Genomic DNA, 13,006 nt, shown 5'->3' with positions numbered 1-13,006 from the left:
TCGATGTGAGTGTTGTAATGTGCTGGGCCCGTGGCTGGCGGTGTGAATGGTCTTGTGCGTGTCATGTATGAAAGTTGTGTGAATGGACTGTAAAGCGGTTGGTGCCTTGTCGCGGCTTTACAGCTCACGAGCTGTGAGTCATTGGTTCACTTTTTTGCCTTTCAGTTATTAGCAGTGCATTTCATTTTTGTGAAATCTCTTGTTAATAAAATTTGATCCACTGAACCATCACTCACCCTCGTGCCAAATCCAACCAGTATGTGTTGTAAAAAATGGCAAAACCTGCTCCGCTGTAATCAGGCGTCGCAGCACACCTGTGACACGCTAGGTGCCTCGGGTGGGACCCCGATGATGAAGCATGCCACCAACTTGGTTGGTGGGTGAGGGGTCTTCTTCACATAACCTAAGTGTGTTTCTTTTCACAATTTTAGTGTTTGGCACATCACGGACGTATGTGCACACATCAAAGTGATATATTCCAAAAATACCTGTGTTTGGGGGGGAGGGCCCACCTATGTTTTTGGTCCTGGGTGCGGCCTTCATGTAGGGAAACCTACAAAACCCAGAAACTTTTTAAAACTAGATACCCCAAGGAGTCCAGGGAAGTGTGGCTTGCGTGGCTCCCCCAACATTTTCTTACCCAGACTCCTCTGTAAACCTCAAAATTTGCATAAAAAAGCATATTTTCCAGATTTTTCTTAGTAGGATCACCGCTCCAGCACAAAATTCCTACTCCCCAGTTTTCCCCTCAGTCTCCCAAGTAAAATGACACCTCACTTATGTGGGTCCCCAAAGCAGAGTCCGTCTAAAGATGTATAAAAGAATATGCCCTTATAAACTTGCTGTGCTATCCCTTCTATCCCTTCAGGTTTTGGGCCTTATTCTGTTGCAGGCACCCGGCCCACCCACACAAGTGAGGTATCATTTTTATCGGGAGACTTGGGGGAACGCTGGGTGGAAGGAAATTTGTGGCTCCTCTCAGATTCCAGAACTTTCTGCCACAGAAATGTGAGGAACATGTGTTTTTTTAGCCAAATTTTGAGGTTTGCAAAGGAGTCTGGGTAACAGAACATGGTCCGAGCCCCGCAAGTCACCCTCCTTGGATTCCGCTAGGTCTCTAGTTTTCAGAAATGCACAGGTTTGGTAGGTTTCCCTAGGTGCCGGCTGAGCTAGAGGCCAAAATCTACAGGTAGGCACTTCGCAAAAAACACCTCTGTTTTCTTCCAAAATTTTGGATGTGTCCACGTTGGGCTTTGGGGTGTTTCCTGTCGCAGGCGCTAGGCCTACCCACACAAGTGAGGTATCATTTTTATCAGGAGACTTGGGGGAACGCTGGGTGGAAGGAAATTTGTGGCTCCTCTCAGATTCCAGAACTTTCTGCCACAGAAATGTACGGAACATGTGTTTTTTTAGCCAAATTTTGAGGTTTGCAAAGGATTCTGGGTAACAGAACCTGGTCCGAGCCCCGCAAGTCACCCCTCCTTGGATTCCCCTAGGTCTCTAGTTTTCAGAAATGCACAGGTTAGGTAGGTTTCCCTAGGTGCCGGCTGAGCTAGAGGCCAAAATCTACAGGTAGGCACTTCGCAAAAAACACCTCTGTTTTCTTCCAAAATTTTGGATGTGTCCACGTTGCGCTTTGGGGTGTTTCCTGTCGCGGGCGCTAGGCCTACCCACACAAGTGAGGTATCATTTTTATCGGGAGACTTGGGGGAACGCTGGGTGGAAGGAAATTTGTGGCTCCTCTCAGATTCCAGAACTTTCTGCCACAGAAATGTGAGGAACATGTGTTTTTTTAGCCAAATTTTGAGGTTTGCAAAGGATTCTGGGTAACAGAACCTGGTCCGAGCCCCGCAAGTCACCCCTCCTTGGATTCCCCTAGGTCTCTAGTTTTCAGAAATGCACAGGATTGGTAGGTTTCCCTAGGTGCCGGCTGAGCTAGAGGCCAAAATCTGCAGGTAGGCACTTCGCAAAAAACACCTCTGTTTTCCTTCAAAAAAATGGGATGTGTCCACGTTGCGTTTTGGGGCGTTTCCTGTCGCGGGCGTTAGTCCTACCCACACAAGTGAGGTATCATTTTTATCGGGAGACTTGGGGGAACATAGATTAGCAAAACAAGTGCTAATGCTCCTTGTCTTTCTCTACATTTTTTCCTTCCAAATATAGGAGAGTGTGTAAAAAAGACATCTATTTGAGAAATTCCCTATAATTCACATGCTAGTATGGTCACCCCATAATTCAGAGATGTGCAAATAACCACTGCTCCTCAACACCTTATCTTGTGCCCTTTTTGGAAATGCAAAGGTTTTCTTGAAAGCAATTTTTTACTCTTTATATTTCAACAAATGAATTGCTGTATACCCGGCATAGAATGAAAACGCACTGCAGGGAGCAGCTCATTTATTGGCTCTGGGTTCCTCGGGTTCTTGATGAACCTACAAGCCCTATATATCCCCGCAACCAGAGGAGTCCAGCAGACGTAACGGTATATTGCTTTCCATAATCTGACATTGCAGGGAAAAGTTACAGAGTAAAACATAGAGAAAAATTGATGGTTTTTTCACCTCAATTTCAATATTTTTCTTTTTCAGCTGTTATTTTCTGTAGGAAACCCTTGTAGGATCTACACAAATGACCCCTTGCTGAATTCAGAATTTTGTCTACTTTTCAGAAATGGTTAGGTTTCTGGGATCCAGCATTGCTTTCATGCCCATTCCTGTCACTGACTGGAAGGAGGCTGAAAGCACAAAAAATTGCAAAAATGGGGTAGGCCCCAGTAAAATGCCAAAATTGTGTTGAAAAATTGGGTTTTCTGATTCAAGTCTGCCTGTTCCTGAAAGCTAGGAAGCTGCTGAGTTTAGCTCTGCAAACCCTTTGTTGATGCCATTTTCAGGGGGAAATCCACAAGCCTTCTTCTGCAGCCACTTTTTCCAATTTTTTTGAAAAAAACGAAATTTTCACTGTATTTTGGCCAATTTCTTGGCCTCCTTCAAGGGAACCCACAAAGTCTGGGTACCTCTAGCATCCCTAGGATGTTGGAAAAAAAGGACGCAAATTTGGCTTGGTTAGCTTATGTGGACAAAAAGTTATGAGGGCCTAAGCGCGAACTGCCCCAAATAGGCAAAAAAAGGCCTGGCACAGGAGGAGGAAAAGGCCTGGCAGCGAAGGGGTTAATGAGGATGCCCATCCTGCTGCTCAGAGACATAGACGAGTTGCTTTTCATTCAAAAGAAGCTGTTGAAAAAGAACTTGAATCATTACTCAAGCATGACATTATTAAACAGTCCTACACCTTGGGTTTCTCCCATAGCAGTAGTACCCTCTAAAGGACCATAAAGGAGCTGTGCGCATATGCATTGACGTGCACCAGGTGAACATGATGACTGAACGAGAACAACCTATAGGGCCGCACTTCTCTGAGATGATCTCGCAATTAAATGGTAACAAGTCTTGTCTCAACTTGATTTGAATAAAGGTTATCATCAGTTAAAACTTGAAGAAAGCTGCAGATATATTACAACTTTTTCTACACATGTTGGTTTGTTTAGATAGATGATATTTAGTTTTGGTGTATCATCGGCTGCAGAACTTTTCCAAGATGTCATACGATGCATCATACAACCAGTTGTGAATGCATTTAACTATAGTGATGACATATTGTTTTTTGGAGCAACATAGAAGACAGTGTGAGTTCAACAAAACAAAACTGAAGTTCTTTGGCCTTATCTTTTCAGATGAGGGCATAATGCCTGATCCTGCAAAAGGACAAGCTTTAACACATGTTGAACCCCCACAAGATGTTTCCGTGCTGCGCTCTTTTCTGGAAATGGCTAGTTATTGTTCAAGATACATAAAAGACTTTGTCACTGTTAGTGCTCCATTACGAGAATTAACAAAGAAAAATGTTTCTTGAAATGGTCAAGAGAATGTGAAAACAAGAGAATCAAAAACACCTTCGAGAATGCTACAGAAATGGCTTACTTCATTCCAAAGCTAGACTGTTGTTGATGCTAGGTCTTGTTGGGTTAAGCAGTATATTTGCACAGCATGGTGGATGCCTAAATGCAAGACAATATATTGTGACCTATGCTAGCAGAAGTTTGTCTTGAACAGAATGTGCTTACTCACAGCCTTAGAAGGAAAGTTTGGCAGCAGTATGGTCTTGTGAACATTTCCATGTATTCCTGTAAGGAAAGCCTTTTACACTAGTGACTGATCATCAAGCTTTGCTGACCATCTTCGGCAATCCAAAAGCCACGATGTCTCCTCAAATTGAACGATGGGGACTACGATTGCAAGAGTACAATAAAACAATTGTGCATTGACTAGAAAAGGATCAGAATCCTGCTGACTACTTTTACAGAGTGCCTATTCAAGGTCATGGTACTCCCTTCAAGACAGCTGAGGCTTACATCAATTTAATTGTCATGTCAAGAACACCAGATGCTGTGTCATTAGTCCAGATTGTCACTTCTACGAGTCATGATAGAGACCTGCTAAAATTAAAAGACATAATTACACATCAGTCATGGAATAAACACATTTTACCTCTCAGTAATGGTGGAGAATATCAAAAGTACAAAATTGTTAAAGATGAATTCTCCACCGTGAGGATCGAGGATCCTGATTCCGGAGAGCCTACAACAAAAGGTGATAGAAGTAGCTCATGAAGGACATGGTGGTATTGTTGCTACAGACAGCGCTCTTTGAGACAGAGTTTGGTTTCCATACCTAAATGAAAAGAGTTGAAAGGGAACTCAAGGCCTTTCATGTATGCACTTGCCTGTCAACCAAGGTTACTCAACATACTCTGAGCATGTCAGAACTCCCTAAGCATGCCTGGGAGAGAATAGCCATTGATCGTTTGGTCCACCTGAAAATGAACATTATTTACTGGTGATTGTAGATTAATAATAACGTTTTCTTTTGATCAAAGATCTCTCATCCACAACACATGAGCGAGTAATAGAAAAACTTCATGGCATCTTTGCAATATGGGGCTTACCAGCCATTGTGTCTGACAATGGTCCCCCCTTCAACAGTAAAGAATTTAAAGTATTTCTGGAACATCTAGTGCAGCGTTAAGCTCTTGAGAAACTCAGTTTAAAAACAGAACTCAACTCTATTTTACGAGCTTATCATTCAAAACCCCACTCAACCTGAGGTGAAAGTCCTGCAACTTTGATTTTTAGGAGAGCAATAGCAACAAGTTACCTTGCTGGACACTAAAAGACAGAGAAGTGACAACATGATTCGTACAAGGGACTTGGTTCATGAACAGAAAATGAAAGTCTATGCAGACAAGAGGCCACATGCAAAAGATCTCTTGTTGAAACAAGGAGAGTTGGTGATTGCTCAACAGATACACCAGAGAAAATCTGCTGCTCCTTACAATGCTAAACCTTTCCACGTAGTAGCTGTAAAAGGACACATGGCAACTGCCCAAAGACGTGTGAAGTCCATTACCAGAGACTCTTCTCACTTGGGGCCTATATTTCATCAGCCTTCAACTCTAGAGGGTGAAAGAAAGACTGTTTCTGAAACTTTAATGACTGCTGCTGATTCCTTACCATCATTGGCAATCTCTGACATTGAAGACGACCATTTACAGCTTCCAGTAACCAGATGAGGTCGAGAGGTCAGAGCACCAAGAAGATTAATTGAAGGGATATGTTTGTACTTGTTTCTATGTATATATATCTGTTTGTGTATTTCTGGTTTTCGAAAAATTTGCAATTTGTCATTTAACAGAAGGGGAGCTGTTGTGGCTTGCATGATTTAGGACAGAACCTTTCTGACTCCCTGAGGACTCTGTATCAGTATGACATAATCGCTAGAATAGAATATAATAAAAGCTTGGTTTACATTGTTGGACTTCACTGGTACACGCAGAGGAATAAAGACGTGTGATTTACAGCCCCGTGAGTGGCTTAGTTATTAAGTGGGTACCAGGTTAGGTAGGGAAGATGCTACACTTTGTGCTCATGATCACCTGAACAGTCAACCATTAAGCGCCCACAGGTTTGTCCTCCGCCCTCTCTGGCTGCTACAGAGACAACATGGCATCTAACTGTATGCAAGTGTTGACTGTCTCTTTATGCAAATTGAATGGACTTTTAAATGTTTGCAATGAATATACTCAACTGTTCTGCACACATGGCAGAGTACGGAATCTTCTTAGAGTGGCCTGCTTCCAGGCACTGAGATTGTACTTAGGATGCCTACGTATTTAACACTGTGACACGTGGGTGGCTGCTACAGAAGTATGGCTATATTTTGGAACTGTCTTCACAGGAAAGTCCAGAGTAAATGACAGGAATGGTCTTTTCTGGTAGCATTTAAACATGTCTACTGACGCTTGAGGTGGAAAGAGTGCGAGCAAACACTGCTACTGGCCATATACAAGGTTTCTCACTCACGTACTAAAACTGCTCAGTGGAACTGACAATCCTTAGTGGCAACGTGAAATCAGCTGAAAAAGGTTCAAACTTTTGTTGAGCGAAAAGACGTTGCAAGAATTTTCAAGAAAATTTGGCACAAAAAATGAAGGTACAGATGGCATCCTTTCGAGATCTGTACTAGTCGAAAGAATGGGTGCTCGTGTATTTTTTTCCACTAGTGCACATTGTGAGCCAAAACACATACCTCTCACATGCTCAGGTCCAGTTCTCTGATTCACCACCAGCTTTAAGCGGACTGTAGAACAGAGCATTAAACATGCTACAGATGCAAGACAGGTGCACAAATCCTCCTTATGCCACACTTTTCCTGCATAATTATCAATGCAGTGCTAAAAGGCCGCAGCAACCCAGCACAACCTTTAAGATTAACTGAAATGAAATTGGCAAGCAAAGGAAATTGATAAGAGTAGAATGCAACCCGCCATTTCATAAAGAGAAAATACGGAACAGCTTACCCTTCCATCACTAGTTAGTAATATAGAATCGCTCTTTATGTCTCGATGAATAACTCCCTGAACGTGAAGGTAAGACAGCGCTTTCAGAACCGACAGGCAGACTGTAGCTATTTGCTCCTCATTCATTCTAAAAGAAAAATAGTCAGAATTGGATAAGCATATTAAGACACACATAGTGCATCAGGAAAGATTCAGAAAAACATATATTTATTGACAATATAGAGAACACTGGATGACATTTCGGTATTTCGGAAATTGTGTTTTCTGTTTTGTACATCCTGATAGTAACTACGTCAATAATTCAATAACTGACTTAAAACATGACAGCACAACAGTGATGTCTTTCAAGCATTATGTATATATGTTATAGTTTCAATGTAAAGAATATGTACGTATTTAACAACAAAGATACAATCAAAAGAGTGAATTGAAAAGATGTACAAGAGCGTAATATCAGTCCTTGAGGTGCAGAGGGTCAAATCACTAGGCAGTGCACAGACCTGGAGGAGATGTAAACAACCACAGGATGCGTGTGCATGCAATGGCTCTCAACTATTTGTAAATACAGGTGCACTGTTATTAGGCTAATCATACCCACACCCAGCCCTCTCTGTGCTACTCGAGATCCACCCATGGAGAGATCTTTTGTGAATGGCTGTATCTAGATTTACGTGGCGCAAACCTGGATCTAGTGCTCCTGCTTGAATAGTCCCAATTCCTCTGCTAACTGTGTTCCAAAGTAAATATGAAAAATAGATTTAACTGAGCACAAAGAGATTTTCATTAAACGTGATTAAACCATTCATAATAACAAGCAGGTATTACTTCATTAGGTAAGAATCAGGCTTATGTTTTTGACTTCTGAGTGAGGGTACACTTTTCTTTGGTCTCTCTGAAAGAAATAAGGCTTAGTGTTGTGGATCTACGTGTGTTATCTTGAATAACTTCAAACAACACCACAGTTTTAAAGAGATTTCTCATTAGAGAGAAGAAACAATATATAGCTATTTAATCATAGATCAAATGGGCTGTTGAAGATGAGGATATCTTGTCATGCCAAACAGGAACAAAGTCACAAGTTGAGGCTGACTGCGATGGAGCATGGGCTGGCTACAGGGACCCTGTTAGGCAACTGAACAAAGTACCTTAAATTCTGGTTTGCTGAGAGTTGTGAGGTTCCATGTGGAGGATGTGACACACAGCCAAGGTGATGCGTTGGTTCCGAGGTAATGCGGAGCTGCATTGCAAGGTCCTGCATCTTCGTCATGGATCCCGTCAATGAGGGCTTGCAATGTGAGGTCCGGTGTCGTGGATGTGTTGCGCATTCGAGGTAATGCATCGCTTCTGAGGAGTTGTGAGCCTGCAGTGAGAGAACGTGTGTCTTGGTCAAGGCTCCCATTGTCAAGAGATGCGGGGGCCTGCATGGGAAAAGCTTTGTACAGGCGGCAGTTCTGATGCGCCTTTTGGGTCAATGTGGAGTCCTTTGAGTCAGAGGAAGCCTTGCAGCAGAGGTGATGCATTGGTTCCAAAGGCAATGTGTCAAACAGCAAAGGCAATGCACTGGTACTGCTGGAGATGAGCCACAACGGAGAGGAGATGTGCTGGTTCTGCGGGGTCCACAGAGGCTCGCAGAGCACCTAAGGCCCACCTCCAAAGGTCTAGGACTAGGGTGGCACCACTTGGCAGGGTAAACTCACAGATGGCAGAGTCCAAGTGCTGTAGCAGGTAGTCTTTGATATCCCTGATACTGCAGGAGAACAGGGGGTAAGCCAACAGGCCCTTGGAGAATCTTGGATTCAAGGATGTTAGAAATGGGGTCTTTGGTTGACAGTCAGGTTACCCCCTGTTCAAGCAAGGACCCTCACTCTAGTCAGGGTAAAAGAGAATCACCCTCAGCTAGCCCCTGCTTACCCCCTTGGTAGCTTGGCAGAGTAGTAGGCTTAACTTCAGAGTGCTAGTTGTAAAGTATTTGTACCAACACACACAGTAACTTAATGAAAACACTACAAAATGACACAACACCAGTTTAGAAAAATAGGAAATATTTATCTAAACAAAACAAGATCAAAACGACAAAAATCCAACATACACAAGTCAAGTTATGAATTTTTAAAGATTAAACTCAAAAATAGCGCTTAGAAACAAAAATGCTTCGATGAGGTGTTAACACGGCGTCGTGACGGAGTCGTTCCCAACAAGCCGACACCAGCGGTGCCGGACACGGAGTCGCGTAGACCCCCAAGTACAGTACCTTTGGTGAAGAGTGAAAACAAGCCGATGCGTGAAGTCGGGGATCGCGGCGTCTGTGCGAAACGTTGAATCCGTGCACTTCGAGCGGCGTTGGTCATGACGTGGTGCGGCGACTTCCACGGAGTGGCAGACCTCAGCGGGGCAGCAGCGGCGTCAGGCATGCGAAGAGTGTCGCGTTCCAGCAAAGGTCACGGCGCTGGGTGCAGGCGGCGTCCCCGGATTCAGCAGCGGCGTCGGTCCAGAGTCGTCCGAAGTCAATTTCCTTGGATTTCCACCAGCTTTCCTTTCAAGGGCACAGGGACTGGATAGGGCACCACTTGTCAGAGCAGGGGTCTCTCCAGAGACTTCAGGTGCTGGCAGAGAGAAGTCTTTGCTGGCCCTGAGACTTCAAACAACAGGAGGCAAGCTCTAAATCAAGCCCTTGGAGAGTTCTTCACAAGATGGAAGGCACACAAAGTCCAGTCTTTGCCCTCTTACTCTGGCAGACACAGCAACTGCAGGATAGCTCCACAAAGCACAGTCACAGGCAGGGCAGCACTTCTCCTCAGCTCTTCAGCTCTTCTACAGGCAGAGGTTCTTCTTGTTTCCAGAAGTGTTCTAAAGTCTGTGGTTTTGGGTGCCCTTCTTATACCCAGTTTCTCCTTTGAAGTAGGCCTACTTCAAAGTAAAGTCTCTTTGGAATGTGAAATCCTGCCTTGCCCAGGCCAGGCCCCAGACACTCACCAGGGGGTTGGAGACTGCTTTGTGTGAGGGCAGGCACAGCCCTTTCAGGTGCGAGTGACCCCTCCTCCCCTCCCTCCTAGCACAGATGGCTCATCAGGATAAGCAGGCTACACCCCAGCTCCCTTTGTGTCACTGTCTAGTGTGAGGTGCAACCAGCCCAACTGTCAAACTGACCCAGACAGGGAATACAATAACAGGCAGAGTCACAGAAATGGTATAAGCAAGAAAATGCTCACTTTCTAAAAGTGGCATTTTCAAGCGCTCAATTTTAAAATCAACTTTACTAAAAGATGTATTTTTAAATTGTGAGCTCAGAGACCCCAAACTCCACTTGTCCATCCGCTCCCAAAGGGAATCTACACTTTAATCAGATTGAAAGGTAGCCCCCATGTTAACCTATGAGAGGGACAGGCCTTGCAACAGTGAAAAACGAATTTAGCAATATTTCACTGTCAGGACATATAAAACACATTACTATGGTGGTCATTCTGACCTCGGCGGTAAAAGGCGCCTACCGCCGGTCAGAAATCCTCCATAATCCCGCCGCGGTCGCGGAAACCCGCCACGGTCATTCTGACCCGCAGAAGGCAAACCTCCGAAAATCCGACCGCCACAACAGACCGCCAGACCAGCGGTCGGCGGAAAGGTGGAGGTGACCAAACCTCCACCGCCACGCCAACAGAAATACGCCCATCCCATTACGACCCACGAATCCACGCGGCGGTCATTCAAACGCGGTATTCCATTGGCGGGACACACCGCCGCGGTCAGAATACACACAAACGAACAAAACTCAGCCACATTGGACGATTTGAATCCCACACACCTGATACACATACACACACCACTCCCACACACACAATACAATATAAAACACACACCCACATCACCCACAAACCCCTACGCTAAAAAATTCGTCAAGAAGGCAAGAGCGAGACACCAGCATCCAAAAAATAACAGCCACAGCCACTCAACACCATCACCCACACACTATCCACACACAAAACAACACACACCACCACACTCAACTCACTTAAATACACATACTCCACCCCACACATCATACACACCACCCCATGGCACCCCAAAGACAACCCCGCTTCACAGACGAAGAACTCAGGGTCATGGTGGAGGAAATCGTTCGGGTAGAGCCCCAGCTGTTCGGCACACAGATACAATACACCAGCATTGCCCGGAGGACGGAGCTATGGCAGAGGATTGTCGACAGGGTCAACGCAGTGGGACAGCACCCCAGAAATCGGGAAGACATCAGGAAGCGATGGAACGACCTACGGGGGAAGGTGCGTTCCATGGTATCCAGGCACAACATCGCCGTGCAGAAGACTGGCGGAGGACCCCCACCTCAACCCCCACAATTCACATCATGGGAGGAGGAAGTCTTGAACATCCTGCATCCTGACGGCCTCGCAGGAGTCGGCGGAGGAATGGATACTGGTAAGTTGAAGCTTCAATACTGCTTCCCCCCCACCTGCATGCCAAATCAGACCCCAAACCTCACCCCCATCGTCACCCCCACCCTCACCCCCACCACCATCCTCACCCCCACCACCATCCTCACCCCCACCCCCAGCACACCTATTCCCCGCCAATGTCTCACCATCACAACCCACACATCCCAAAACCTAGGCCTGCATGCGTCCACTAAGCATGGACACCCATCACCAAAGCATGCCCAATGCATATACACATCCCCCCCACAAGCCACCCTCACCAAAGCCCCCACACACGAATGCCAGCACTTGGGGACACGAGAACCCACAGATACACCCATATGCCACACATTGAAACTATAACCATACCTCTATACCCCTGCAGGACCCGACCGTCAACACACCGCGGCGGAGGGGCCAGAATTCTCCACACCCCCCACCCAAGAGGCCGTCAGCGATGACAGCAGCTCTGTCGACCTGGACACCGATGACCAGCCCGGACCATCGGGGACCTCTGGACAGTCGGTTCCCCTCACACAGGCCCAGGCCACTACAGACCCAAACCCCTCTGGGAACACCAGCACAGCTCCCACCCAGCGGGCCCATGCCTCTGTCTCCAGGGCGCGTCAATCTGCGGTGTGTCTACCACTACAGGGCACCCAGGATAACCCACCACCCCAACAACAACAGGGACCTGGGGGCAGTGGTAGTGGGCACACCGGCCAGGGGGCAGAGGCCCAGGGAAACAGGGGAACTCGGAGGGCAGCTGTGCGACAGGGGGGGGAGGAGAGGCCCAGGGAACCCACTCTCCACGATGTCCTCACCACCATCATGGGAGCATACAACCGCTCCCAGGAGACGATGGCGACGGTACTGGCCCGGTTCCAGGAGATCCAGGTGCTGCAGGAGGAACACTATCGGGGGTACAGGGAGGACATCAGAGCCATCAACACCACCCTGGTTACCATGGTAGGGCTGCTGCAGGACCTCGTCAACAACAGGGCGGACACTGAACAACACCCAAGGGCCCCTGCCACTAGCCTGGACCAAGAACAGCCAACCACCTCCGCCGGCGCTAGTGGACAGGAGGCCCCCGCACAGCAGCAGCCCACCAGACCCCCACCTCCTGCAGGAGAAGAACCACCCCGCAAGAGGGCCCTGAGATCTCGCAAGAAGACAGAGTAGGATGTCAAGACCCCCGCCAGCAATGGATACCACCTGATGTCATCCCACTGTCCCACATAGTCACCCTGTCCATCCTTGAACTGCCCATGCTCCATCTCTCCACAGGCCTCTGGACAATGCACCTGTGTGACTGTTACTCTGGACTCTGCCATGGACATTCCTTCACCATAGCCCCCACCCACTTGAAACCACCCATCCCATTTTGAGCACTTAAATAAACACCTATTTTGCACCAAAATATCTGGAGTCTGGCTGTGATTTTAATAGATTGTAATTGACATGACAGTGCAAATATGTCCTTGTACATGGTGAAGTCAACAAACAGCTGCCACAAAGCTGTAGTCCATGGGGAAACGAAGCACAGGACTCGTAGTGGGGACCCCAGATCTGAAATAGGGAGGGAAAAGCCAAAACTCAGTCATCATACACTGGGGCAAATAGACAGGCAGCAGAGATGCTGGAGAGTAGTTAACTTTTACTAAATT

At 46.4% G+C, this 13,006-nt stretch overlaps 1 protein-coding gene across 5 annotated transcripts in view; it reads right to left on the bottom strand.

Moving 5' to 3' along the window:
- PAK5 (p21 (RAC1) activated kinase 5) overlaps window positions 1-13,006 on the bottom strand; it is an 864,076-nt gene that overhangs the window by 93,245 nt on the left and 757,825 nt on the right. For all 5 annotated transcript variants that reach the window (XM_069234132.1, XM_069234136.1, XM_069234134.1 and 2 more), the window contains one exon: window positions 6,913-7,039. In XM_069234132.1, coding sequence (XP_069090233.1) covers window positions 6,913-7,039 — 127 coding nt within the window. The remainder of the gene's footprint in view (window positions 1-6,912; window positions 7,040-13,006) is intronic.

Source organism: Pleurodeles waltl, chromosome 5, assembly GCF_031143425.1.
Source record: "Pleurodeles waltl isolate 20211129_DDA chromosome 5, aPleWal1.hap1.20221129, whole genome shotgun sequence".
Classification (NCBI taxonomy): Eukaryota; Metazoa; Chordata; class Amphibia; order Caudata; family Salamandridae; genus Pleurodeles; species Pleurodeles waltl.
Note: the sequence above shows the minus strand (reverse complement) of the source record. Positions and strands in the feature narration are given on the sequence as shown.